General features: G+C 55.6%; 10 protein-coding genes across 10 annotated transcripts; 1 reads left to right on the top strand and 9 right to left on the bottom strand.

Moving 5' to 3' along the window:
* Positions 1 to 218: 218 nt before the first annotated feature.
* On the bottom strand, positions 219 to 2,915 carry LBRM_03_0120 (conserved hypothetical protein; the record flags this gene model as incomplete). The annotated part of the gene is made up of 1 exon (XM_001561552.2): positions 219 to 2,915. The coding sequence occupies one exon, from the start codon at positions 2,913 to 2,915 to the stop codon at positions 219 to 221; it is 2,697 nt and encodes an 898-aa protein (XP_001561602.2).
* Positions 2,916 to 4,243: 1,328 nt separating this feature from the next.
* Positions 4,244 to 5,002, bottom strand: LBRM_03_0110 (putative cytochrome c oxidase assembly protein; the record flags this gene model as incomplete). Its single annotated transcript, XM_001561551.1, has 1 exon — positions 4,244 to 5,002. The coding sequence occupies one exon, from the start codon at positions 5,000 to 5,002 to the stop codon at positions 4,244 to 4,246; it is 759 nt and encodes a 252-aa protein (XP_001561601.1).
* A 1,082-nt stretch (positions 5,003 to 6,084) lies between these two features.
* LBRM_03_0100 (putative DNA primase large subunit) lies at positions 6,085 to 7,788 on the bottom strand (the record flags this gene model as incomplete). Its single annotated transcript, XM_001561550.2, has 1 exon — positions 6,085 to 7,788. The coding sequence occupies one exon, from the start codon at positions 7,786 to 7,788 to the stop codon at positions 6,085 to 6,087; it is 1,704 nt and encodes a 567-aa protein (XP_001561600.2).
* A 1,321-nt stretch (positions 7,789 to 9,109) lies between these two features.
* On the bottom strand, positions 9,110 to 11,263 carry LBRM_03_0090 (putative glycerol-3-phosphate acyltransferase; the record flags this gene model as incomplete). The annotated part of the gene is made up of 1 exon (XM_001561549.2): positions 9,110 to 11,263. One exon carries the CDS (start codon positions 11,261 to 11,263, stop codon positions 9,110 to 9,112), a length of 2,154 nt encoding a protein of 717 aa, XP_001561599.2.
* A 444-nt stretch (positions 11,264 to 11,707) lies between these two features.
* Positions 11,708 to 14,200, bottom strand: LBRM_03_0080 (conserved hypothetical protein; the record flags this gene model as incomplete). Its single annotated transcript, XM_001561548.2, has 1 exon — positions 11,708 to 14,200. One exon carries the CDS (start codon positions 14,198 to 14,200, stop codon positions 11,708 to 11,710), a length of 2,493 nt encoding a protein of 830 aa, XP_001561598.1.
* Positions 14,201 to 14,978: 778 nt separating this feature from the next.
* Positions 14,979 to 16,151, bottom strand: LBRM_03_0070 (conserved hypothetical protein; the record flags this gene model as incomplete). The annotated part of the gene is made up of 1 exon (XM_001561547.2): positions 14,979 to 16,151. The coding sequence occupies one exon, from the start codon at positions 16,149 to 16,151 to the stop codon at positions 14,979 to 14,981; it is 1,173 nt and encodes a 390-aa protein (XP_001561597.1).
* Positions 16,152 to 17,718: 1,567 nt separating this feature from the next.
* On the bottom strand, positions 17,719 to 18,864 carry LBRM_03_0060 (2-aminoethylphosphonate:pyruvateaminotransferas e-like protein; the record flags this gene model as incomplete). The annotated part of the gene is made up of 1 exon (XM_001561546.2): positions 17,719 to 18,864. One exon carries the CDS (start codon positions 18,862 to 18,864, stop codon positions 17,719 to 17,721), a length of 1,146 nt encoding a protein of 381 aa, XP_001561596.2.
* Positions 18,865 to 19,820: 956 nt separating this feature from the next.
* Positions 19,821 to 21,047, bottom strand: LBRM_03_0050 (D-3-phosphoglycerate dehydrogenase-like protein; the record flags this gene model as incomplete). Its single annotated transcript, XM_001561545.2, has 1 exon — positions 19,821 to 21,047. One exon carries the CDS (start codon positions 21,045 to 21,047, stop codon positions 19,821 to 19,823), a length of 1,227 nt encoding a protein of 408 aa, XP_001561595.1.
* Positions 21,048 to 21,789: 742 nt separating this feature from the next.
* On the bottom strand, positions 21,790 to 22,596 carry LBRM_03_0040 (conserved hypothetical protein; the record flags this gene model as incomplete). The annotated part of the gene is made up of 1 exon (XM_001561544.1): positions 21,790 to 22,596. The coding sequence occupies one exon, from the start codon at positions 22,594 to 22,596 to the stop codon at positions 21,790 to 21,792; it is 807 nt and encodes a 268-aa protein (XP_001561594.1).
* A 1,253-nt stretch (positions 22,597 to 23,849) lies between these two features.
* Positions 23,850 to 26,780, top strand: LBRM_03_0030 (hypothetical protein; the record flags this gene model as incomplete). Its single annotated transcript, XM_001561543.1, has 1 exon — positions 23,850 to 26,780. One exon carries the CDS (start codon positions 23,850 to 23,852, stop codon positions 26,778 to 26,780), a length of 2,931 nt encoding a protein of 976 aa, XP_001561593.1.
* Positions 26,781 to 27,790: the final 1,010 nt, after the last annotated feature.

The following is a 27,790-nucleotide window of genomic DNA, read 5'->3' as shown; positions in this document are numbered from 1 at the left end:
GTCGAGGCGAGCTGAAAAAGAATTGGTCAATCCCGCACAGACATCCACACCCACAGAGAGAGAGAGAGAGAAAGAGGAGGGGGGATGAGGCTGCAAAGCATCTATTCCGCGGGTGATGCCCCTGCGTCATCCAAGGATTATGGTCAGTGGCGAGAGAGAGGGGTGAGCGATGAAGGGGTCCAGGGTGTGGGTATTTGCGTGACCCCCTTCATTTGCCACTATGAGTACGCAGTAGGAGCACCAGCCGTAGTCACACCAGAGGGTTCTTCTCCTTCCCGGAGCTGCAGGAGCGAGGTGAGTCCGCGAGGTGCGCGGGTAGACCCTGACGGAAACGATATCCTCGATGGATCGCCCTCGTCGAGAGCATTGCTTGTGCCCCCTGCGCCTTTGCGTACAACGGCAGGAGACTTGCGGTAGAGGCCATCGCTGAAGAGCGGCGCGGCTGCTGCGCTCGCGTACGTAACGGAGCGCAGTGACGCCTTTGACGCCTTCGCTACGTCCGCGTTCGTCGTGCGCGCCTTCTCCGCTTGCAGCGCGGCCAACGCATCATGCAGGCGTGTCAGGTCGCTTAGGAGTTCCGCGCGCTCTTCCTGCAGTTGTGTTACGAGCGCCTGCAGCGACGTGCACGGTCCAGGTAATACTGCTGCTGCCTCTCTTTCGTGTTGCTGAGTGCTTGTCGCCGTCTCCTGCTGGCCCTCCTCCACCAGCTGCTGCGTGAGCGCCTCCACGGCACCATAGTGCTCCTCCCGCTGACGCAGTCGCTCTTCAACTTCCTCAGCTGTGCGGCACTCCGTAATCGCGTAGGAGGCCTGCTCCGCTGCGTAGACGGACGCACATAGTGACTTCCACAGTCGCTCCCGCCGCACCGCCCGCTGCACTGTTGCGACGTTGTGCGCCTCCGCTGCCTGCAGTGCTGCCGCCAGCTGGTGCTCCCGGGTATGAAGAGTCTCAAGCTCCGCATAGTGAGCGTTACGCAGCGCCGTCATTTCTTCATGATCAACGCCTTTGCTGTCTGCGGTATCCGAGTCGCTGCTTGCTGAAGCGGCAGAGAAGGGAGATGCGACCGCCGACTGACTCCGCAGTGCCGCCGTGGACGCCTCCCCGTTGGTGGCGGAAGGGTTCGCAGCCGAGGCTGCACCAGTACCAGCGGCCGGGAGCGTGCTGCTCCACAAGCGCAGTAGGTCGACCGCTGCCATTAGTCTTCCTTCCATTGTGTGGTGTGCTGCGACGATGGACCACAACCACTGCTGCATCTGCTGGCGATTGCGCGGGGACTCTTGCAGGTGTTCCAGCATGAGGCAGTGCAGCAGGTTCGCCTTCTCATGCACATCCACGGCGGTAGTCCCTGCCTCGTCGTCGACGATGACCTCCGTCAGTGCCGCGATCTCCGCCTCCAGCATAGCCTTGTCCACTGTGGCTCCCGATGGTAGTGGGACTGCGGGTGCCGCTGGAGCAGGAGAGGGAGACGACAGGGCTCGTCGGCTGTGGCTGGATTCGCGGTAGGCACGCAGCTGTGTCTCTAGCTCCTCGATACGGTGAGCGTAGTGTTCCTGCAAGCGTGCTGCTGATGCACCATCCACTGCGTCGCCTCTTTGCGCCGATGCCCTCACCCCGGACGTGCGTGGAGTGGGGCTGTGCACATGGTGCCGGCCATCAGCAGAACCCGAGGCGGTGTCAGTCGTGCGCGTGTTGGCGAGAAGAGTCAGCAGCTGCGCCACCTGCATCTGGAGCGACTCACACTCCGCTTCCTTCGATTGCAGAGCAGCTTCGAGAGCTGCGTCACGTGCGTGTGAGGAAGACACCGCCGACGCATGGAATGCGCTTGTGTTGCTAACAGATGAGGTAGAGCGGTGGAGCGCACGGGACGGCTGTGCGACAGCGGCGGCTGCCGTGCTAGCGAGCTGGTATGATAGAGGCGCCGTTGTAGAGCAATGGGAATTCCCAGATGAGCGTGACGACGATGCGCTACGCCTTGATGAGCTGCGCGGACTTTGGGCCTTTGGTTGTGATGCGCCTCGCACCTCGGCGCCCCGCGTGCGCATCTCAGAGCTGCACTGGTGCTGCAGCCCACTGAAGTCGACAGACGAGCTCACATCGCTGCTGCTCGATAGTCTAGCAGTAGAGGAGCGGGAGGACTGAGGCGACCTATTGCGGGGTGGGGGTCGTGGTTGGAGTGACTCCGCCGTGTGCTTGACGTCCGGCATAGAGGACGACGCTGCAGAAGATGGAGATGGCCCGGGTCTCATGCTGCTTGGGTCGCCGATTCCCGGCTGTTGTTCCTTTGTGTGTGAGCGTGCGCGTTGAGATGCAGGGAGGCCGCGGATACTGCTAGCGCTGCCTGCACGCCGCCTCACAAACATCGAACGGTAGGTGCGGACAGCCTCCTCTTCCTGTGCTGTCACCGCCTCCACAGCTGCGTGGAAGGCCGGGTGCACCCGTAGTGTCTGCGCCAGCGGCTCCGGAACCGCAGCCCATTGAAGTGCGTTCCCCAGTAGCAGAGTGGCGATGCAGTCAGTCGACTGCAGGTAAGTGGTCACCTCTTCAGCCACGTCGAGCGCGAACTCCGCCGAGAAGTCCGGCCGCTTCGAGAGGTGATGGAAAAAGTAGAAGAGTACGAGCGTACTGAAGCCGCACTCGACGCTGCCGGCTCGGAGGGCGGTGGGATTGAGAAAGGAGAGTGGGATGCGTAGCTTCGCAAAGCGGCGAAAGAGCTGCTCCCAGTTAGCGTGTGCCCGCTGCGTGCTGGAGTGTGTCTGCGCTGGTGCTGGGCGAATGCGAAAGTCAGGGAAGACGAGGTTAAAGAGGCAGCAGAGCACCTCGCCGTCTGCCAGGCCGCTGTAGTCGCTGAGGTGCCGTGAGCTGTAGCGGTCCGCGAAGGAGAAGAGTTCCTTGCGGCCAATCACAATCGCTGTCATGTTTTTCTTCGTTCTATGGCCATGTACGTACGTATAAGTGCACGTGGGTATGTGTGCGCACGTGCCTGCAAAGATATACGCACATCGCGTGCTGCTCAGGCACTGGCGAGAAGTGATGGAGGTGTGCGTGTGTGTGGGTGGACAGCAACGTGGCGCACTGTAGAGTCTGGTCCTTTCAGATTCGGCGTAGCCAAAGAACGAAAGTCATGATTGCACAAGCGCGGACACAAAGGAGGAGGAGGAAGGAAGGAAGGAGGGGGGGGGGGAAGCAGTGCTAGATGAGAGTATCGTAGGTGAGCAAGAACACGCGAGAGATGACATGAAGGCATCGGGCCGCTGCTTGCATTTCTTCCAGGGGGCCATCACACCGACTCACCACAGCCCAACACACAAAAATGCAGGTGAGACTTCAAGACAACGAGACCAGCTGGTGGTGGTGGAGAGGAGAGGAGCGCTGGTGTTGCTCGTCGGGGGAAGAGAGGATGGGGCTTTTCATGCTGCGCGGAGCAGGTTAAACGCACGTCGAGACGAGCACAGAGAGACACACGCACGTGTTGTTTGAGTCCCTGGCTGCGCTCCCAGAGGAGTAGGGTAAGGATGGGGGTGGCGGGTAAATGTAAACAAAGAGAGGCAGGTAATTAGAGGGAGGGGGGGGGGGTGACGGCCTTTCTGCCACTCTCTCTCTCGTAATGTGTGCTTCACTGTGTGTGTGTGTGTGTGTGTGTGTGTGTGGGTGTGTGGGTGGGTGGGTGATCATGGCAAGAGAGGCGGAGGCACTAATCAACGAAACGACTCGGCGAAATCAGGGAGACACACACAGACAGCGACTACAGAAGCAACAATCGCGGCGACAGCAGGAGAGCACCGCATTCTAGCGTACACACGGGGCTGGTTGGCAAACACAAACTCATACACGTCCACACTCGCAGTGAGTGAGAGAGAGAGCGCGGCAACAAGCGTGAAAGCGATACGAGCAAGGCAGGAGGCAGAGGACGTAAGGCGTTTGTCAAGGAACGCGAGTGATAGCCATAAGGGAACTGTACACTTGAGGACACAATGGCGCGCAGACACGACCGGCACCCCACTCCGGACCGTCCCCTTCGCCCACCCCCCAACACACACAACATCGCACTCGTCCATCTTTCTTCCTCATTCCCAGCATCGACACAAATGGCTACCGTGGCAGCAGCAGCAGCAGCAGCCGACAGGAAGGGAGGAGGCTCACGCAGACACCAACGACGCAGGGCGATATGGGAAGGAAAGAGGCATGATGATGGTGCTAAAAGCCACACGTGTGATGGGCCCGTTGCCACCGTCGCGCGCACTGTTTACCGCGGGCTAGAGCGGAAGATGTAGTCCTTCGTCTTCTCGAGGTTGAAGAAGGTGTAGTTGACGATCACCTCATCCAGCCAATTCACCATCGGGTCATTCAAAAAGTCACGATCAATGTAGAAGAAGACGGGCATCTCCACCAACTCGTGCGGCTTGAAGCGCTGCTCCTCGAAGCAGAAGCACTGGATCTTGTTGAGGTAGTTTGTCACCTCCGGGGGCGCAATCGTATAGGATGAGACGCCGAGCAGCGTGCGATTGCTGCGGTTGTACGCAGAGTAGAAAGCCAGCGCCGGCTCGCCGACGAGCACCTCCACCTCCTTCTGCAGAGGCACAAAGGCGATGGGCATCGTGTTGCCCACGTCACTGAGGAACCGCACCTTCAGCAGCTTCTTGGGAACTGGGTAGTTCTTGTTCTGCTCTTCGCGTTCGCGGGCCGCATCAGGGGTATAGAACTTCGGATCCGCGCCACGACCGGTGGGGGCGCAGTACATGCGATACAGCGGCACGAACAAGAAGGTACACCCCAGCGATATGATACCGAGACTGAGAAAGGCGGAGAAGAACTGGCCGCGCTCGTCGTAGTTCTTAGCTCCGTCGTATCCACTCTCGATGCGGTAGCGCCGCCTACCGTCACTTCTTCCTTGCTGTTCGGAAGCGCTACGATCATTAGTATCCTTGCGCGGAGGCGGTGGAGCTCCACTACCCCCGGTCGCAGTGCTTACAATGCAGTACCGCAGCCAGCACCTACGAAGCATCTCGAATTCCCCTCTTCTGTTTCAGAGCTGCGGACTGTGCACAACGACGTAGGCTGGCACACATGCGCGTTCAGGGAGATAGGAGGAGCAGGGGGAGAAAAGGGGAGGGGATGAAGAGCGCTTCGTAATCCACAGGTGGGGTACACTGAAGGGGGGGGGTGCCTGGGTGAATGTAGAAATAACATTCCAACGTACACTCACACCTTCCCTTGCGCATGGAAGGGCTTCCGTTGCCAGGGATAGAGCAGCGGAGCTGGGGAAGTGCTGCTTGACAAAACGCTTGCTCATCCTCCTGGGCAATAGAGAAAGAAAGGAGCATGGGGCAGCTGACAGCGAGTTCGAGTCCTCTGCCTAGCGCTGCGCCTGTCCTTTTCTTGCTACCTTTCGCATGCTTGCCGGCTTTCATGGGTGGGACGGCATTCCGTGCGGGCGTGGGTGCAGACCATGCTGAACGCCTATGCCTTTGAGTTCCCGCTACAGCGCTGAGAAAGTGCCACACGTATGCGCACTGCAGCACGCAGAGACACAGACAAGTGCATCGGTGTCACTACAAGAGTGAGGCGAAGAAGGCGGGGAGTTGACACCCATTCGACCGCCTCGCGCTGTACACGCTCCCCACTCCCCACCGCCGAGCCTTTTTATCACACGGCCCGCCCAACAGGCCCTCTGCAGAGGTCGCTAAGGAAGACTGGGGCAAGTAGGCGAGCGATCAGATGGGGCGGGCACGAAGTGGAGGAGGAACAAAAGGCGAACAAAGCAGGAGAGAAGCCACACACACACACACGAGCCTACAAACATCTGCCGGTACTGCCGCGGCGCACGACCTCCTCCTCTTCCATCTCGCCACCGCTCGCCAGTTGGCGTAGGCAGACATCACCACAGGATAGGCCGGATGCTGCCATCACGGCACCAAATCCTCGCACTGCTTTTCCTCTCCGCCTTACTGTTGCACTCTATGATAATGACGCCACAAGAGTCGACCTCTCTCTCTTCGTGCCGGTCTCTGGGTACGTTCACTTCATTATCACCCACATACGCTCGTGTCTTGTCTTCTATTCCAACTCGCCTCCATCTTTTTCGCTCTATGGAGACGTACGAGGGCGTACGGCGTCCTCGTAAAGCCCCATGGACGTCCGCTTGCCGGGGCCTGCAGAAGACCTCGCTGACTCCGTGCCGTCGCTCGGCGTCTCGAACTCAAGGCTCACACTGAAGTACTCGTATGGCGACCGGAAGAGCGTGTCACGGCGGGCGTCGGGGTGGATGGCCATGAAGTACTTGTAGCAGGCGCGTGTGTAGTGCTGGGACTTGCAGTCGGAGACGATATCTTCGATGTCTCCTGGGGCGGGCCGCACGCTCGGGTAGGTGCGCCCCTTCGGATTTGGGGTTTCCTTCCCCAGCATCGTCCGCAGGGCACCCTCGTCGCGGAACCGAAATGGGCAGCCGTGACAGTCGTGTTGGTCCACCACTGGTGGCAGGCCGAGGATCGTCGCGCAGGAGGCGGAGCTGTAGCTCGTCTTCTTGCCCTCCATGCCGTAGTTGTGTCGCACATTGTACCCGTACGCCGTCTTCGAGAAGGCCTCGACAGAGCCGCCGCCCTTGACCTTCATGAGTGTGGCGAACAGTTCCAGCGAGTCCTCGAGAGAAAGACCGATGGCTTTGAGAAACAGTCCATACGTGAAGCGGCCGTGGTGCTTCAGGTGCCCCTCGCGGCGCAAGTGTGAGTCAACTGCACGCATGCAAGGCGGAAAGTGTGTCTGCGCCAGCTGCTGCACATCTCCGGCTCTCACAGTTCCAGCGACGCCCTCCTGCAGGCTGTCCACTGGGTCGGAGACGAACTGCTGCAGGAAGGCGTCGAGCATCGCCATAACCGTGGACTTGGCGGTCTCTTCCTCAAGCGCCTGCTGCTTGACACGAGCAAGGTAGGCACTGTGCAGGCCGCGATTTAGGCGGGCACAGAAGACCGCCAGGAACACCTCTTGCACCTGGTCTCGGAAGAGGATAGCTTGACCAGCGCGGCACAGCACGTGGCGCTTCTTGATTAGGCGTGTTGCCAGGGAGAGAGGGACGGCATAGTAGTTCTCTGCCCGCCCCTCCGACTCGCGTGCACTGTCTGCCTTTACGCGGCGGTACTCGAGGTATTCCTGCAGCAGCGGGTCCGCTAGCTGCACATCCGACAGCGGCGCGCATGGAAGCCCGTTGTGTTTCATCAGGTCAACTAAAAACGTTAAGGGGTTCTTCGCCACCTCCATCTTGATGCGGGCCATCAGCAGCACCCGCTCCGTCCGTACTAGCCAGTCTCGCCACCGCTCACTCATGCAGAAGGCGAATCGGCAAAGCAGGTGCGATGTGACGTCCTCCTCCGGCGCGAACACAATGCTCGCAGCTTGGCTGGAGCCAGCGGCGCCTCCAGTGGATCCACGTGAGGAGGAGCGCCTACCTGAGCCACTGCCGGAGGCTGTCTCGTCGTAGCCTAGCGAAACCATCTTACCCCGCGACGCATCTGTTGCCGTGCTTGAGCGCCGCTCTTCTGGCAGGCGCGCGATGATCGTATCGAGCACCGATTCGAAGCTCTTTGCCTGCGGCGAGTTCATCCGCTGGTCTATCCATGCGAGAAGCTCCATCCGCTTGGCCACCATTGCCTCCAGCTCGAAGAGGGTACTGTTTCCATGCGGCTTCTGTTCGTACATGGTCATCCAGTCCGCGGATGTCATGGCCACGAGCGCCTTTTTCTCCCCGGCCCCAGCGCTGTACTGCTGGGGCAGCGTGGATGCGGTGATGGCTTGCATGGCTAGCGGATAAATGGGGGACGTCAACAAGGAAAACGCAGGGCTAGAGTAAGGGGGCACAAGGGATGCAAGAGGGATTGGGTATGTTTGCACATGTATGGACGGAGGAGCGCGCGCGCGTGTGTGTGTGCGTGTGAGGGTGTGTATGTCTGTGCGCTACGGTGTGCGCTTTGCGTTCTATGGGAAACCCAAAGCCCTGCGGAGGCGGGCGCAGTCGATGTTGCGGGTCTGTATGCGACGGCGTGCGCGCGTGCGTGTGGAGTTTGATTATCGCCTCTGTTGTGTTTCGAGGAGGGGAGAGAAGATTTGGGTGGACTGCGGCACAGATGCACACGCACGCCCAAATGAGGAAGATGTTCAGCGGAGGGGGGGGAGGCAGGAGGGCCATTGAGGGATGATGGAGGTCTCCAAGCGCTGCAGAGCCATGGACTTTGTGGGAGAAAAAGCAGCGCTAAGACGATACACAGAGACGGAATGGTCTGTGGGTTCGCCACTGGAGGAGACTAGAAGCCCTATGTTCACCCCTAGCGCCTCCACCTTCGCAATGGGATGCCTAGGCACGCACGGAAAGGAAGGAGCACGCCGCTGCACAGTGGCGCGCCAACCATCGATTCTCAGGGTAAAACAGAGCGTAGCCACTCCTTACCTGATTTACCCTTACGAAGTGTCTTAGGCTTGAAAGAGCGAACATTGTACGAGGTAGCACACGCCCAAGGAGAAAGAAGAGCCCCAGTCGTGACTACAACCAGGTTGATTGTGCGAACGAGCGCAGAAGACGAGAGATGAAATGCGGGCAGCTGCCCGCCTAAAGGAAGCAGCAGCCAAGAAAGAGACACACCACGTGCGTCACCGGCGGTTCACGGAGAGGGAGCGAATTAGACATGCTTAGAGCGAAAAGATCCTGCCGAGGTGTGTGTGTGTGGGGGGGGGGGGGGAAGGGGGGATTCAAGCATAAAACCAAATAAATAAGTCACTACAGAAAGTCGGCGCCAACGAGTGCGTGCCGAGTGGCGCAGGTTGAAAGCACCGGTTGCACGACATACACCGAGCAGGCACAGCGAGCGTCTCTCAGTCGTGTTGCTGTATAACAGTCCTAGAGGCATTCTCCTGTCCTTCGAATAGTAACGACAGGCACCACTCGCATTAGCTGCGCTTCTTTGATGTGGATAGAGCACAGAGGTATCGTTCCTCCTCCTAAAAGTCTTGCAGCACGCAGGATGCGCAGCTGCGTCACAGAATGTTCGCTCCGCTGTGGCACACACACACACACACACACATACATACACCCACTCCCTCACTCCCCCCCACACACACAAGCGCCTCACGAGTTCGTGGCCTGCCGGCGTCGAACATTGTAGCGCAAGGAGAAGAGCGACGGCTCACGGCTCAGGTCGTCGTTGCAGTCGTCGGCGCCGACATACACCTTCATCTCCTCCTCTAGCTGAGGGTCGTACTTGTGGACGATGAGGCGCGCCTGCTTGGCGAGGTCCTCGCGGCGCTCGTAGAGCTTCTTGAACTGCATGTGCTGCGAGGCCAGGGACATGAGCAGCGGCAGCGTGGCGCGCAGCTCCATGATGGCCTCTTGAAGAATGAGCAACGAGACGTACATAGCCATGGGGAGCGAGAATAAAATCACTAGCGCCGTGCGGGTGTCGGAGTAGAGGAAGACGATGAACGACACCAGCAGAAACGCTGCCGGCACCACAGCAAAGGCAAACATGACCTTGAAGGACCCGGTGACATCGGCACCGACGATCTTGACAGAGCTCTCCGACAGCGCGCGTTTCGTTTGCTTGAGGGCGAAGTATTTGATAATGCCACCGATAGGCAGGCCTACGACGAAAAAGGGCACGAGGATGACTGCCATCAAGTACAGAGCAAACACGCGACGCAGCAGCAGCGCAATCTGCAGCGCCTCGCTGTCGGCGTGAAGAAGCTGCTTCAGCGTTGCTACCTGGCTGTCACGGATCATCAGCGCCTTGCAGAAGTCCAAATAGTTCTCTACCTTCTCACGGAACTCCGCAAATTCGGCGCTCTCGCGCTGCTCCTCGATGACGTTGCCTAGCCGGCGGATGAGTCGCAGGTAGTCGTGCCCGGAGAGTGTGCAGTTCGGCGGCTGATAGAGCTGCCGGAAGGAGTGCAAGAAGCTCAGCGTTCTGTAGTCTGGCACGTTGATCGTCACGGCATGCAGCGCCGCGTTCAACTGTTCGAGAAATAGCCCCGTCGCCTTGCGCTTGTCAGTGTCGAAAAGCTTCACCAGGTCGTCCGGAGGCGAGAAGGCCTCGCCAAACTCGATGTAGGCTCGGCTGCGAAACTTGTGTCCGTAGAGGTACGTAAGACCCACTGGCACAATCTTCACGCTAATGTGCCGTTCTACCGCGCCGAGGCTGAAGAGGGCCACGCCGGCTTTCAGCGGGAGGAGCGATGTGTGGTCATGCGAGCCACCCTCGGGGAAGATGCCAATGCAGTGATTTTTCTGTAGTGTGTCGTACACCTGGGCGTACATCTCAGAGTGGTCGATACGTGCCGAGTACTTGAAGCTGGTGGGGGCGTGCACCTCGTGCTCCGCTGGTATCGGCACTGTCACCTCCACCTCCTCGTCGGAGGTGATGCGGCTCACCTGCGCACGGCACTTGGCGTTTCCGGGGACTCCCCAGATAAGAACGTCGCCCTTGGAGAGCTTCGAAAAATGTGTGCCAGAGCCGATGATGAGCTTGCCCTCCGTCCTCACCAGCTTGCCATCACCGGCGACCAACGGCACATCCTGCGGCCGCACAACCGGGACGGAGTTGAACATGCGTCCTAATGTGCCAATGACGGGTTGGTGGAAGGACTTTTCTGCCATGAGGAAGCGCACAGGTCGGCCACAGTGCGAGTGCATCATGAGCGCGTCGATGAACTGGTTTTGGTGGTTGCCGTAGAAGACGACGGCACCGGCGCGAGGAATGTTCTCGCGCCCCACAACCGTCACCTCGCGGAAGTACACGCTGCGCAGCACCCACATGAGGAATTCACCCATGAGGCGCACGAGCGTGTGGTGGAACCTGCTCACCTGTTCCACAAGGTTCACCTTCCGCAGACGATCACGGTGATCGGGCCATTCCTCAATAGGGATGCTCTGGTGACACTCCTCACAGAACACGAATTTGCTTCGACGAAGGGAAGCTCCGATCCGATCCTTTGACTTGAGTGCAGACTTGGGCGCCACCCGCGACACCGCAGCGGCAGCCGTGGAAGTGCTGGAACAGGCAGCGGCTGGGGTCTCCTCCACAGTAGGAGACACGCTTGCGGCCGCGGGCAGTGACGTGGTGGGGTGTGTCTCAGTCGAGTCGGTGAACTCTTCTGGCATAGACGGGGAAGCCGCGGTGGCGGCTGGCATCATCGCAACCGACGGGGAGGCCTCATTCTCGACTGCATGCGCAAGCGACTCCTCCTCGAGGGAGAACTTGACGGAGCGGTCAGCTGGAACTGCCATGGTTAAATTGCTGAGGGAGGGGGACGGCGTGTATCCGTACTATCTGCTCCAGTGGTTTCCTTCCTGGACGTAGAACGCGTACACAGCTGGTGAAGGTGTTCCGTTTCGTTTCCGAGCGATACGTTAGGGAGGGAGTACGTGGAGGTTGGAGCGGATGTACCTGCGTGTGCAATGCGAGAGAAAAGAGAGAATGAAGGAAAGGTGCATTGAATACGGTAGAGAGAGGCGTGGGTGAGCTCTTCGTACGGGAGTTGTCTTTGTTGAGAGGCGGCGGAGGTTGTTCCTCTGCGCAGAGACGAATGAGGTAAACTCTTTGTTGCAGCGGTAACGAAAAGGAGCACGAACGCGCACATAAGCCCACAGCGAGCTACTCCGAGAGCGACACACCCACACACGTGATAGGGCCTTTCGGTTTCTGTCTCGCTCTGAATTCACAGCAGTCGACTAGTAGATACGCTTCCGCTCCCCCTTCTCCAGGATGCGCATCGCGTCGTGGTATACGTCACGACAAGCGTCACCGTTAATCTCCGCAGCGGTGCTCGGTTTCTCCTCGGCCTTGAAGATGTGCATGATCTTCTCAGCTGCGAGCAGCGCGACGGGCGGGTATGGGTCTGAGAGGACCGTCCTCCACGTGCGCACCTCCACCCCACGACGATCGGAGCTCTGGTGGCATAGCAGCAGAACCAGCACATGCCGCGCACGGCACACCGCGGCAGCCTGGCTTTGCTCGAGGCTACGGTACATGCCCCACAGCATGCGAAGCCCAACGAACTGCACAGCAGCAGTGCTGATGCACAGCGCGCGCTCTTGAATGACCATGGCTGACACGTCGCTGACGTCGTTTGCGGTGTGCAGGTGAAAGGACGACCTCGTGGGGACGCACAGATACTCGACAAGGTGATGGTAGAGCGCCATGGCAGTCCGAATGTCAATGGTATCGCCGCGGTCGAAGAGGACCACCTCCAGGACGGTGCGGAATGTGACAGCATCGCGCTGCGGGGACGTACGACACAGCAGATTCAGTGAAAAGAGAAGGGAGGCGCACATGTGACCCACACGTGCGCGGTTTCCGATGCGCCCACGGCCATCTTTGTAGAAAACTAGGTTGCGCACTAGCTTATCCGTCAGGGCGCAGTGAGCGTCGCCTGGCAAGTACCGCGAACTCCAGCGGAGGCTGACAAAGGCGAGCCGCCAGGCTGCAGTGTACACCTTGGTGTCATTCGTGTCCCGGTGCCCTTCCAGCAGCAGCGGCACGGTCTCCGTTACCTCACCCAGCAGTACCTGAAGGGCTGCCAAAAATGCCTCCTCATCCTTTCGCCGCAGCACCTCGATGGCCCTGAAGCGCGCCTGCATGTAGCCCTCCAGTTCGGCATCCTCAGCAAGCAACCCTAGCATGTTCTCCACTAGCGGCAGCACGACGTTCCAGCTCTTCTTGGTGCCGTCAAAGTCAGACTTAACGAGGCCGTCAGCGATGCGGCGCGGAAGCTCCCGTTGCACTGCCTCAGACATGTAGTACAGTAGCGGATAAGTATGCCAGAAAAAATCAACCGACATCAAATCGCTGAAGGCACCGGCGCGGGCCTCGGCGGACAGCTGGCTGGACGCGCGCATGCCGCTGCGTGCACCGTGCATCCCTTGCCGGCGGGCCGCGCACGCCACCAGTAGCTGGAAGAGAGCCTTGCGCGCGCCTGGCGTGGTGCAGTGCCGGTAGATGGTGAGAATGTCAGACATCGCAGAGCTGCCTAGCTTGGCAAAGGCAACTTCATCGACGACGAGATTGTCGGCAGCAGCCACATCCACGTCCTTGTTCGATAAGAGGCTCCGCGCGAACGCCTGTGCCAGGATGGTAAACGTTTCGGGATGCAGCTCCCACAGCCCCGGCAGCTGCAGCACCTGAAAGAGCACGCGACAATCAACCAAGTGCCGATAGGAGGGCGGCACCACCGCCAGAAGGCACTTGGCAGCTGCCGTCCACGTCGTCTCGTCACAGATCTTCAACACTGCCTGCCGCTCCACCACGGTGAGCACCATCCACACCACCTCCTGCTCTAGTGCCTCGGTGCACCCGGGGTAGACACCTGCGGGGTCGATGAGCTGCACATGTACGCCGAGGTTGAAAATGAAGTCGTAGACGTGGTTGCGCACGCACAAGTAGTCGCTCTCCATCATCTCGAGCAGCATGGGCAGGTAGCAGATGGTGACGGACCGGAAGTGCAGCTGTGGTTCAGAGAGGTGCAGCTTAGTGACGTAGCCGTCGCAGAGCTGCTTCATAAAGAAGAGGGTAGCCTGCATCACGTTCGGGTTCACCTTGTAGTTTGCCGAAAAGGTGGACATTATGCTGGTCTGCCGTACCACAGTAGACTCGAGGCACAGCAGCGGGAACTGATCCACGTACGGGGGGCACCACACGCGCTGGTACATGACCTCGCTGTAGCACTTTACGCCCTCATTCTTTTTTACGGACACGCTCATCCACTTCATGTAAGGCACAGCAGAGATGGGAACGCTACCACTTCCCGGCGCCGTCGCAGAAAAGTCGGCCAGCAACGCCAACTCCGAGGCATAGCCTTGTCGTGAAGACCGCGCTATCGAGCTGGCCAGACCCTCCAGCGGCGCTTCACGTAGCAGTGCATCTACCAGCTTCAGCACGTCTTGGCTGACGTCGCCGGATGAGTGAGCCTTGCAGAAACCTTTGATGCTCTCGAGGCATTGCCGAGATGGTGGGAAGCTCTGGACGTAGTTTACTAGCAACATCATGATGCGCGGCCGCCGTCCCGGGTCCTGTGCGAGGTCTAGACAGCACTGATAGACATGATTTCGCCCCTTCGCGTCACTGAGGAAGCGTGCAAGCTTGGCGGTGGACTCGCTGTCCAGTCGACCCTGCGAGCACCGCGCCGCCTCGTTGATGATGATCTTGCTAAGCTCCTGCTCCTCCATTGGGCTGCACACTCGCTAAGCTCTGAGGGAGAGGAATAAGAAAATGCACAGACGAGCAATTGCGTGCTGTATGCGTAAGAGTGAGACGAACGCACTGCTCAAAGGGGGGAAGGGGTGCGACCACTATCGGATATACCTTCTCGCATGGTGACGTAGAAGAAGTGAGGCCGAGGAGAAGTGAGTAAACAAATGCAACAGCAGAGCGAGAGAGAGAAGGTGGTGGTGACGATAGAGGAGGGTGGCCACTGGACCGAGAATCCAATCAAGACGTCGTTGAAGAGAGGAAGAGGAAGGACGGAGAGAAGAACGTAAGAGCTTGTGAGAAGTTGAGAGAAAAAGAGCATGTTTGTACGTGTGTGTGCATGTGTGTGGGTGTGTGTGCTTGTGCCTTTCTCCAGAAGAGCACAAGAGGTGAAGCGTCGCTGAATGCTAAATATCGCCTTGGACTCGCCGTCCCCTCCCCCCTTCTCTTTCTTTGCGTCTCGAGCGCAGCAGCAGCGGGACAGGCCATTTTCGCGCATCTTTTTTTTTTTGTTATTCGACTTAGAGAAGCGGAGTTACACGGCTGGGAGGGCGCGCAATCAGCACAGCTCGAGTCTGACTGCTACTGCTGCTGGGGTCAGTGCACATCAGCCAACCCTGAGTAAGGTGTCAGGCAGAAGGAGGCAAGACGTACAGAGAGAGAGAGAGAGTGCCCCTCCACACACTCATTCCAACACGCACACGCACAGACACACAACTGACCACTACAAGTCTCACTACCGCCGTCGCCCTCCCGTCACTCGAAAAAGAGATCAGCGACAAAGTGGAAGCGCTTCGGCGCGTACGACTTCACACATCGAAGGTCAGTAATGCGGACGGATGCGGCGACTTCCTTTCCGAGCTCATCCTGGACGTCCCTCAGCGCTTCCTGGGCAGCGCAGAGCTTCTCGGCGAGGAAGTGGTAGTGCACGATGCCACTGTTCCTCCCTGCCTCGTTGCGCTTGAGGAACGAGGCGGCGCGTGGGAGAAATGACTTGCAGGTGGGGATGTAACCCATTAGCACACGGTCGCACTTGCCCACCAGCTCTTCCCCCACCTCGCGGTTGTCGCCGCACACGGGGTGAATGAGGTGGCCCACCCTGTTCAGTACGGCATTCAGCTTCACAAAGTCAATGCTGTCTGGGTTCTTCTCAAGAGCGTGAATCTCCGCCACGTTGCCATGCATCGCTAGGGGCAGAGCGAAGTAGCCAATGCCGCAAAACATGTCTACTACCACCTCACCAGAAGCAGCGACGGCGCCAAAGTGTATTCGCTCCGTTGTGTTGCCGCTGCTGAACATCACCCGCGACACGTCGAAGCTGTATATGACGCCGTTCTCCACATGTGCCGTGAAGGTCGGTGACGCTGTCCACCGCTTCAGCGTGCTCTCCATGGCATCAATTGTCATACACAAAGGTTGCCCTCGCTTCTGCGCATCACTCCAGCGGCGATGAATGGTGCGTCGCAGCGACGTCGCATATTCCGTCAAGGCGGTGTCCGCCTGGAACAGGAGCTGCAGAGATGGGCGGCGCAGCTCGCCAACGATGCCGTCCACCTCCAGCAGTACCACGTCGACTGAAACCGGAGCGAAGGACTGGGCAAAGAAGCGCATCAGTGGGCGGACTTCCTCTACCGAGGTGCCATCGTTCAGGCGAATCACCACGACGTGACCGTGCACCTCAAATTTGCGTGGAAAAAGACGACGGACGCTGTCAACAGACATATCTGGATAGGCTGCACATACGCTGGCGGTAAAGAGATCAATCTTCTGCGGTGTGCCACCCTTGACGAGCTTGCGCTCAGCAGGGCCTTCGTTTCGCTTTAGTCTCTTGGCACCATTCTGCGGGACGGCCAAGTGCTTGAGCACGAAGTACAACACAAGAGCCACCACGGACGCGATGGACACCAAACGAAGCACTGCTAGAGACATGGGATTTTCCGGCCAAGTGCCTCCTGACAGTACTCAAGGTGTGCGCTGGATAGAGTAAGAAGCACCAGCAGCAACGTGAAAAGATGAACGGAAGAGAGCGACACGAAAGAGAGAGAGAGAGAGAAAGAGAGCAACGACCATTTTTCGTTCGGTAGCGCGCGCCAGTAACACTATGGAAAACAACTTCACATGGAAGAGAGTACATATACAGCAAGGCTGTAGAGAGAGAGAGAGCACACGAGAGCAACAGCCTTTCACTTCATCCGCAGCTTCTTCTGGCTCACGAGAGAGCGCGCCTTTTCTGCATGGTCTTACTGCTGCCCGGGGTTCAGCAAGACCATGCAGAAAAGGGGGCAAAAACAGAGAAAGAGGCTGCGCTGTGCTGATCCGCAAGGCCCCCACACGCAGAGGCAATGTGGTTGTGTCCCAGTCAGATCGCAATTTCCCTTTTCGAGAGTGCGTTTTTTTTTTTTTCGCTGAGCCAGCCGGACACTTGTCTCCCATGCACGAGATCCCGGTTCCACGGTGGCAAGGGGGATGACGCCGAGGTAGCACTGTAGAGAAATGGCGGAGAGAGGAACGATCGCGCGAGAGAGACACGAGCCAAAGACATGAGGACGACGATGGTAGAAACGCGGATTCGAAGAATTTGCCGCGTAGGAGAAACGGAAGTTCACGCTACAGCCTCGGAAACGAAATGAGAAAACGCCACTGAAGCCCCACTAAACAAATAAAAGAAAACAGCGACTGCCCTCGTGACTCATGGATGACAATAGGCGCGATCTCTTTCCACGAGAGACCTGCAACGGCGAGGACAACACAAGTCTTGTCGAATCATTTGCTTTCTTTTCTCCCCTTCTCCGGGATGAGCCCGTGCACAAGGCTCAAAAGCAGCGAGAACATTTGTTTCATTGCCACTTTGGTGGCTCGGTATGCGCGTCTTCTCTTGAGAGGCGCGGCTGAAAGAGTAGATTATGAACGTTTCCGTTTGCCTTCGCTTTGTGCTGCTGATGCTCTTGTGTTGTAGTGACTCCCTTCTGGCGAGAGAGAGAGAGCGCTTCCATTAGGAAGATGCTCAAATGAAATTAAGAATGACAATGGGGAAAGGTATAGCCCCCTCGCGCGCCTGCGCCTGAATCGCCTGCAGCTGCCTCGTGTGTTTTCCCCCATTTCACTGCTTCTCAACAAGGCGGTCCACCGTGACGGGAATGGGAGGGGGGGGGGGAGAGGTAAAAATGAGTAGAAAAAAGGGGAAAGCTATTTAGTAGGATCCACCTCTCTGGCTAACCTCCTCCGCAGCACGTTACGAATTGGCGCACTGATACAGCACTTTCACCCTGTACCCCGTCAGGCAGCGGCCCTACACGAGTCAGTGCGTCAGTGTGGAGGGAGTCCATAGCAGTAAGAAAAACAAGCACAATGGGCACAAAAAAAAAAAAGCGACCCCCGAAGCCGGAAAGAAGAAAACGAAAAGGGAAAATTTGATGTCACTCTCGTTTTCGGCTACAGTACCCTATCTAAGTAAAGTAGCAGAGCGCTGTGTAAGCATACACACCTACACACGCACTTACATGTTGCTCTTTGCTTGGAGGTGGTCAATACCCATGGACTGGAGAGCCTCTTTGGCGCACTTCATGAGACAGTCACAGTTGGTAAGCAAAGTGTGTCCAACGATGCCAAAACGAAACGTCTCGGCATACGACGCCTTGCCAGGATAGATGATGAGACCACGATCGTTGAGGTAGGTGTAGAACTTCTTGAAGTTCCAGCGCGGATCAGTTGGCATGTTGACACACACCACAATGTTGGCGCAGCTCGGCTTCCGTTCGTCCAAGAAAAGCGTGAAGCCCATCTCTTTCACAGCTTTGCGCACCAGCTGTGCCTTCGCCTGGTACGTCTTCTGCCTGCCTGCCAAGCCGCCGTCCTGCTTGTACTCTACGAGTGCCTGTTGCAGCGCCATCACAACGTGGACCGGTGGCGTGACGGCAAACTGACCGCTCGCATCGAACGATTTCAGCTGCATGCTAAGGTCAAGTGTGGCACCACGAGCGCACCCCTTCGCAGCTTCGATGAGCGAGCGGCGGGCCAGGATGATGGAGATTCCAGGCACGCTGTGCAGACATTTGTTCGGTGCAGTAACTAGCACGTCGCACGCCTTTTCGTAGTCGCACGGGATACCGCCAAAGGCGCTGATGCCGTCAATGATAATTTTGGCGTGGGGCAACTCGCGGCGCACCACCTCGGCTATTTGCTCCGCTGGGTAGAGCATACCGGTGCTAGTCTCGTGGTGGACGAGGCCCACGGTTGTGACGTCTGGGTTGGCGCGGATGACAGATTCCAGCGCACTCATCTGCAGCTCCTTGCCTTCACCGAGCTTCAGCTCCACCATTGGGAACTTGAACCTATTTATCACATACGCCTGCTTCTCCGAGTACTTGCCAGAGTTGACGAGCAAGAACTTGCCACCTGTGCGCGGGAAAACGGTGGAGATGGCTGCCTCAACGCCCATCGACCCCGAACCCTGCTGCAGAATGCACGTCCACTCTTTAGGGTTTAATCCAGAAATAGATATAAGTTCCTCGCGGATAAACTTCACTGCTTGCATGAAGCGAATATCGCGACTGGCATAGTCAGTCAGCATGGCCTTCTTCACCGTCTCCGAAGTCATCAGCGGACCCGGAGTGAAGAGAATCGGTTTCACAGGAGGCAGCATTATTTGCGGTGGGCTACAAGAATAAAGAAGAGGACGGAAGGCAGCGGGAAGTCGTGTGCTTTTCCTGAGATGCCACCAGCAAAAACAAGCTGACTGGGAGCAGACAGGGGCACAAAAAAAAAAAATGGTTGAGAGAGAGTTATAGAAGATCCTTTTCATCGAAGGAAGGGAATAGTGTGTCTGGCGCAACGCGGATACTCAGACCACGGAAAAGACGCAACAGTAAAGAAAAAAACCTACTTCCAGACAGCAGCGGGGGGCGCATCACGCCGTCTCATCAGTGTAAAGTGCGATTCTCCTCATGCGAATAAACCTTTCGCCGCAGTAGCATTTCTATCGGTGAAAGCTACTTCTTCAGAAAAACGTGCTGCGACGCTTCCCAAAGCGGAGTCCTGCAAATCAAATGATCGTATTCGATACTGGAAAGAGAAACAGCTCAACTACAGTTGTGTTTCAAGAACACAGTGAGACAAGCTACAAGCCTGTCTTTAAAGGAACACACGTTTATTCCAATAGAACGCCCCCTTACAGATGCCATGCATACGATATGCCCTTGCAATGCAAAAGAGTAGAACAAACATGAGATGACCCGTTTCCTTCTGTTCAGACAAAAAAAAAGAAGAAACGCCTGATCACGTTGCAATAAGAGTGAAAGAAAGACAATTATTCACATGGAGAACACAAGCAAACATCCAAGAACGATCGGCCACCTAACCGGCAGCAAACGATACACATAGCTCCTATTCACACGTCAGATCTCCTTGAGAAGTGAAGTGATGCCAGCAGGAGGACCTGATTACCACTAAGACGAAAAAGGGGGACACAGTACTGACGCACTGTATACCCGAAGTCCTCCTTTTTTTTTGCATAATAAAACAGTAGCCAAGAGAAGTGTTGCGGCGATCCTCTTTCCGTTAGCCTGCGCACACCATCATACGGGAAGTCCAACAAAAGCTCTACCGAATAATCAGCGTGCAAATGCTGCACTTGAGCTCGGCAATGCGCTTCCGCAACTCAGCAGCAACGTCTTTGTCAACATCCATGATCAGGTAACCGATCGCTTTGCTGGTCGCCAGAAACTGCATACCAATGTTGCAGTCCAAATCCAGCGCAATTTTGTTGATGTCCTTCAGCGCACCAGGTACGTTCACGTGAACGTTGGTGAGACGAAAGTTCTGCTTGGCCACCGGCGGTGGAACAAGCTGCGGGAAGTTGACGGCACCAGCGGTACTGCCACTAGTCACGAACAGAGCAAGCGCCGAACCTACCTCCACACCGATGGCCTTCTGCGCCTCGCAGGTCGACCCACCCACATGGGGAGTCAGAATAACGTTGGGAATACCTTGCAGCGGTGTCACATGTAGCTCATTGTTTGCCCTTGGTTCCTCCGGGTACACATCGATGGCAGCGCCGGCGAGATGTCCTTCACGAAGAGCCTTTGCTAATGCCTCAAGGTCAACAACCGTTCCGCGGCTAGCATTGATTAAGTAGGAGCCCTTCTTCATCAATTGGATCTGCTCCTCCCCAATCATACCCTTGGTAATATCTGTCTCCGGCACATGAATGGTCACAAAATCGGAAAAAGTGAGTAAATCATTTATATGGACGACCTTAGTGGCATTGCCAATCACGAGTGTCGGAACAACATCGTAAAAGACTACGTTCATGCCGAGGGCCTCAGCAAGTACACCAACTTGCGAGCCGATATGCCCGTAGCCGATAATGCCAATAGTTTTACCGCGCACTTCGTAGCAACCCAGGTGAGTCTTGCGCCACACACCCTGATGCACCTCCTCGCTGCGCTGCGTAATCTTTCGCGACAAGGCGATAACCTCACCGATCACAAGCTCAGCAACACTGCGGGTGTTTGCAAACGGAGAGTTGAACACCACCACACCTCGCTTGTTTGCATAATCCAAGTCCACTTGATTTGTTCCGATACAGAAGCAGCCAATTGCGAGAAGCTGGGGTGCCGCATCAAGCAACTCCCGAGTCACGCGTGTCTTGCTGCGGATGCCAAGAAAGTGCACGTCCTTGATCTTCTCCAACAGAGCGTCATGTGGCAGAGCGCTAGGAATAGCTTCCACGGTGCAGCCTTTCGACTCCAGCAGCTCTTTTGCTGCTGGATCAACACCCTCCAGCAGGAGAGCGCGGTAGGGTGAGTCTATGAGGGCCGAGCTCATGGAAAATATTGGAAATTGTGTAGATGAAATGAGCAAACGAGCACTAATACGGGAAAGCAAATACTGAGCAAAAGTGCTCCCCAGTGCCGGTATATGGTATGCAACTGAGAAAATTAATATAGCGCAAAAAAAAAAAAAAGAGGGCCCACCAGTAACAGATATGGAAAACATGAAAGATTGACCAAGTAACATGTAGTCAAGAAGAAAGAGAGCAGACAACTGTAGGGATGTAAAAATAAAAAAGAAAGTGCCCTACTGAAGACAACTAACGTGTCCTTGTCCTGCGACATATGCGGCGCTACCACGGAATACAACACTCAGTAAAAAGTGCAAATTGCATTCTCAGCTGTGTTATGAGCTTCAAGGTTTCATCCAAGTAATTAAACATAACTTGAAGGTTCTTAATCTGCGATATGTCATCATCTTCCCTTTTCAGAAAAAATAAAGAAAAAAAGAAAGCAAAGAAATGGATCACGTCCCGTAGACAATAGAGAAAAGAAGGTGAAAACAAACCCAAGGAGGAGCTAAAATACCCAAAGAGAGAAATGCATGTGGAAGTTGACATAAACCAAAGAACCTGCGCATAACAGATCCTAACATGCACATACTCTATAAAGCGAGGAGCATAGCGCTGACGCGCAACAAAAGTGAACTATAACAGATCAATGATTCATCTTCCCTTGGTAATATCACCACAGCGTAGAAACTATATGACAAACACGAGGGTGTAGAATTCCAGTGTCTACAATTCCTCATGGCTGATGGATGACTCAGAGGATGATGCGTCCTCTGCGCTTTCAGCCAGCTGAACAGGGGAAAACCTTGGTGTCTTCTCCCCTCGCCGCTCTGCATCGATGATGCGCTGAATTCGTAACGCCGCTTCTCCCCGCACGGCCAATATGTTCTTTGGCACCTGGAAAACTCGCCGAATAGAGATCCATTCCAGACCGACTCGTAATCCGCGGTCAGGAGAAACAAGAACTGTTTCTGAGGCCACACTGACATCAACAATATCACCTGTCACAACCATAGAAGTACCAGGAAGCACGTAGCAGCACCTCATACCTTGTACTTGCTTTGCGACGTCTTTGGTAAGCACACTCACAGCTGATGCGATTATCGGCTGTACACCAAGATCCAGCAGTGAAAAGTCAAAGTATTTCGATGTGACACAGCCCTTTCCGGCAGTCATGACGTCAAGCTCACAGTCCATAGGCACAGTCGAGCCCACTATCGACTCCGAGATCTCATCAACAGAGCGGCTCCGCTTTCGTCGTTCTTGAGTTGATGACATAAAAACAGCGTTGTCGCGCGATGCGGATGAAGACCTGTCATTGCTGCTGCTGTAGGTAACCTCGCCATGAAATTCACGCGGCAGCGAGAGCGAATCTGGATCTACACCGGAATCAGACGACTCAGATATCGCCTGACTAACACCATTGATCCGCTTTGGAAATCTGGCTGGTTCACTCCTGCTGTGCTCAGATGCAAAACGCAAGAACTCAAGAAGTGGCACTAGGTGCTTCTTCTCTGCGGCACCGTTGGTCATCTTGGTAGACAGGTAACGCCCCTTTTCTATCTAGTTGATTGAAATGGACCAGAGGGTAGAGAACAGAAAAGAAAGTAATACGAGATCAGTTGCTAAGGCAGGAGATGGGTTGTTTTCCTCCAGAAGAATGTGCGGACAGCACACCTGCAAAAGGTAATCTACGAAAGTACGTGCGCCATTTGTGTATGAAGCGCATGGAGAAACGCAGAACGATCTTTTCTTTCTTTGATTCAAAGCTTCTCCGCTGTTTATTTCAATGCAGAGAACACTATCATTTTTCTGGGGAACTGTGTGTCATGGCTGTGAACAAAATGCAAGCACCTTCAATTAGACTAGCGGCATCGCAAATGCCAACCCCCGGGGCCCCGCGGGTGAACATGATTTTCGCCAGTGGGCTGTTGGGGGGTCCGGGCGTAAGTTTGCCCCTCTGTTTGTCGCTCCGCACGCGCCCCACGCACCCCCTGGCACGTCGGGGTGCCAGACCATCCCAACACCTCCATGGAAAACGTCATCTCCAGGAAGCGCGGGGGGGGCACCCTGTGCAGCTTTGGCCCGCCGCTTTCACCACGCAAAGAGTACCTTGCATCTATTTCATCGCAGCATTACATGCGGATTCCCAATGGGGATCAACTCGTGAATGACGCTGCCGCTTACCTCGTTTCGCACAGAAAAAGTGAGCCACATTCACCCAGTCGTTGCTTAGCTGACATCACGCAAATATGTGTCAGTTTCCCTTCACTGCGGCGTACGGTATGTGAATTCACAGCTCAAATCACTTCCCTCAATGCGTCCAGGTGCAGTTCTTGGTGCTCCGTCATAATGCTGCACCTCTGATGTGTGAATTGACGTCCTCTCGTTCATCTGTGCATCTGATTCCTTCAAGTGACCGCCACCGATGTCATGAGCGAAATCTCAAGTGTCCCTTCATCGCCGTGACAGACAACAAGCACAAACTGGCACCTGCAATTCTTTTCCACACCTGCAGCACCTTTATTTTTCCCCTTTAAAGGATAGTGCTCCCCCATGATCGCCGCCGTTGAAGCAGCTCCACCATATAGACGGCGAAAAGAAAAAGACCAAGGGTACGCTCTATACACTTTTTCACTCTTCCCCTTCTCAACCATCCGTTTTGTGCTTTCCCCCTTGATCATTAGCTGTATACGCATTACCAAACCATAGGGTACTGTGGTGTTCGGTTCAACGTTTTTTTTTTTGTTTGAGCTGAACCTCTCTTTCTCCCATCGCCACTCTTCATGACGGCGCCTTTCTCATCTTTGAGTGCTGTCACGTGCAGCGACATCATCCTTGATGACCGATACATATGTAATATGTGCACTAAGCCAATGATTCCTGCGGTGCGGAACAGACATTGCAACCACTGCATCTGCTTCCGTTGCTCATTTTTGTGCGAGCCCAGGTGCCCGTTATGTCGCACCGATGCTCAGTGGGTCACAGATAGCAACTTCAGCTGCACAATCCGAAACGAAATACGCGACGCTCTCATCGCTGAATCGCTCAATCGCTTGTGTGCTCTTCGAGGTGGCACAAGCGACTCGGTAGTTTGTGATGCCATTGTGAGTCATCTCGATGGAACACGCTTAACAGTTGATTTAAAGAACGTCGTTGAGGACCTACAGTTCATTCAGCGCTATGAAGCCGCCACGTGTTCCACCAACGACAGGAAAGATGCCGATGCAAATTTTGTCTTCTTCTGTCATTCGCAACTTCAGCTGAATACACTGGAGAGTAGAAAGCATACACGCATTTTTTTTTGTACTGTACCCTCTTTGACGGACGCGTCAAAGATCGGTGCTCTTCGCGAACTATGCGTGATACACCTGCAGGGCTGTTCTCAGCTCAGATCCCTCCCACCACTCAGCGATATTCGCGAGCTGCGCGCTTTGGCGGTGCACCGCTGCGGAATTCGAGGCATCCCTAGCTTGGGCGACTGTCCTCTGCTCGAAACTGTGGTGTTTTGTGAGTGCGACGAGCTCGTTGATGTGGCTGGTTTGGCGTATCTGGGAATTGCCACTTCTCTTTCTTTGGCCAATTGCCGTAAAGTGGTGGATATATCGCCACTCTCTTCGGCCACTCAGTTGCAGAACGTGTCCTTGAACGGCACAGATATCATCAGTATTGCTGCATTAAGAGGCTGCGCAGACACCTTACATATTGTCAACGCCCAGGGGTGCACGCAGCTTGCCAGCATCGAGCCGCTTTCAGCAATGACGAAACTGAGGGAGGTCCGTTTGGGCGCAACTAGTATCGTCGACCTCGCGCCTCTCCGCACCAGCATTGCCACAATAACTGTCCTTGATGTGGAGGGATGCACACAGCTACAGAGTATTTCTTGTCTTTCTACGGCAGTATCATTACGTGAGCTGTACTGCGGAGGCACGAAGGTGGGGGACGTCACTCCCCTGATGCCCATTGCCTCAACCATCAAGGTGGTACATTTGGAAAGGTGCTTTAGCGTTGACAGCATCTTGGCGCTTTCTCGCGCTAGTGCTCTGAGGGAAATCGACTTACGTCACACAAAAGTGCAGAGTATTGATGCGCTGCGAAACTGCACTACCTCTCTTGAGGTCGTTTTCTTAGGTCAGTGCAGGGCACTCATTGACTTGTCGCCCATTGCGGCCGCATCACGCTTGCGCTGCGTTGATGTACAGTCCACTGGCGTGCAGAGTCTTGAATGCTTGCAGGCAAGCGCATCTACTCTAGAAGCGGTGTGTGCAGACAACTGCCCGATCTCCGATATTACCGCTTTTCGTGCAGCTTCGAATCTCCGGGAGGTACGACTGGCCAGTACCACTGTCAACTCCATTGAAGACCTTCGTGCGAGTGCGTCATCCTTGCAGTGCCTCTTCCTCGGGGGCTGTTCGCGCATTAGCGACATCTCACTGCTCATGCATGCTACACAGCTTCGGGAGATTTACCTAACAAATACTGACATCAGTAGTATTGAGGCTCTGCAAGCTTCGGCTGCGACTCTCGAGGTTGTTGCCCTCGGCGGCTGTGGTCGCATCTCCGACATTGCGCCACTGCGCATGGCCACAACACTGAGACTGGTGTACCTATGGGGTACCAATATTGATAGCATTGATCCGCTTCGTTTCAGCGTATCAACTCTGGAGGTGCTGGACATTGGAGGGTGCGGGCGGGTATCGGAGATTTCTGCTTTGCTGAACGCCACGAAGCTGCGGGAGGTGCGTTTCCACAACACGACAATTCAGAGTATTGAGGCTCTGCGGACAAGCGCCGGTCGCATCCAGTCGGTCGGGCTGGCCGGCTGTACTCGCATCTCTGATATCTCCCCTCTCTCTACTGCCACAAAGTTGAGGGAGTTGTATCTCACGAACACAGCTGTCGACAATGTTGCTCCACTACGATGCAGTGCCGCATCCCTCGAGGTGCTTGCGCTGGGTAACTGTGCGGAAGTGTCGGATCTATCACCGCTTGCCGCCGCAACCAAGTTGAGAGAGGTGTACCTATGGGGTACAAAGATAAACGACATTGAGGCTCTTCAATTTAGCATGGCATCGCTGGTTATATTCGAAGTGACGCGGTGCGCAGAAATCTCGGGCATCTCCCTCTTATCCGGCGCCATGAGGCTTCGCCGCATCGACCTGGCCAACACGACAATTAGCTCCATTGATGCTCTAATGCCCATCGCACCCTTTCTTGAATTTATCAATATTAGCTGTTGTACGATGATAAAAAATCTTGCGCCGCTTGGTGCTGCCACAAGTGTCAAGACTATATGGATGCGTAGTCTTCCTCTTGACTCCCTAGACGTCCTCCGCCCTGCCACAGGATCCCTGGAAGAGGTGGACCTGAGCGGCTGCTTGAACCTCCGTGACATCTCGGCTCTTCAGTCAGCCACGAAGCTAAGAGAAGTGTCTCTCCAGAACACCTGTGTTGACAGCTTGGATGCTCTAAGATGTAGTGCGTCGGCGTTGACAGTTGTGAACGCCAATGGCTGCATTAATCTGACCAGTATCGCGGCTCTCACATCGGCGACACGCCTTAAGGAGGTGAGACTGAGAAACACACGTATTAACAGCACTGAGCCGCTGCGGGCGAGTGCGGCATGCATAGAGGTGGTTGATGTCAGCGGATGTGTGAACCTTGAAAACAGTACTGCTCTCATAAACAAAAGCAGACATGTGGAAGTGCACTCATGACTAGGCCTCGATGATAGCCACTATCCATTTTTTTTTTTTTATTATTTCCAGGGCTGCGCAGTGCGCTTCAATGTCACTATGTCTGTGTGCGCCGGTTTATGTGTGGTTTGAACCACGTGACCAGCTCTTACTTCCATTGTGGGTGTTGTTCTGAACTAGACTCGTACGTTTGATGCGCTCTCGCTCTCTCTATTCTGTCTCTGACGCACTCTCCACCCTGGCATTCACAGAAGCCCCACTATTCACTCTTTTAGTACCAGCACCGCCGCTGACTGTACTGCGTGTTCTTTCTCTGCCTAAACATGGAGAGCAGCGACTCCATGAGGAATAACTCTCTGCAGCAGTGTATCATATTATATTTGTGATGCAGCAGGGACAGAGGTTACTTGTGTTTACCATAACTTTCGCACTTATCACATCATTGCTTGTATTCGTTCATCTCTGTCGGTTTTTGGAGTCTCTTCCTGGTTGCAGTCGTTCTTTTATAGCATTACCAGGTACTGTGACGCTCGACTTGTGCTTACCGCAGCGTCCCCAAATGACTAAGTCGTCTCTGTCTGCGTATGCTCCGCACGCCCCGTCATCAGTCTCCTCCCCCCTTTCAGTAGTTTGTTCAAAAGGTCTTCTTTTTCCCCCGTTACATACTCACGCTTTCAGTGCTTCAGCAGGAAAACCTCTGATTTAGGGAAGTGGAGCACACCAACCGACTTTGCCAAGCTGTAGCCGACAAGCGACTCGGGTGCGCCTTGTTGCACTACGAGAGTGTGCTGGCTACCTCGTTGTACATCCCCTCTGTTCTCTTTCATCCACGGTCCGTACTTCTCGTGCGCACTTCCACTCCCTTCACGCGCTTCGCCTGTTAAGGTCCCCATCTTATCCTTGTTTCCTTCTTCTTACGTAGCATGTGCTTCAATCACTCTCCACCTTGTTAGTGTCAACAACTCACCCTGGTCCTCACCGTGCCACCGCCGCCTCTCGCTCTAGAAAGCGACGCGATGGCTTTCTTTTTC

Source organism: Leishmania braziliensis, chromosome 3 (assembly GCF_000002845.2).
Source record: "Leishmania braziliensis MHOM/BR/75/M2904 complete genome, chromosome 3".
Lineage (NCBI taxonomy): Eukaryota > Euglenozoa > Kinetoplastea > Trypanosomatida > Trypanosomatidae > Leishmania > Leishmania braziliensis.
The sequence above is the reverse complement of the archived record's forward strand: the minus strand, read 5'-3'. Positions and strand labels throughout refer to the sequence as shown.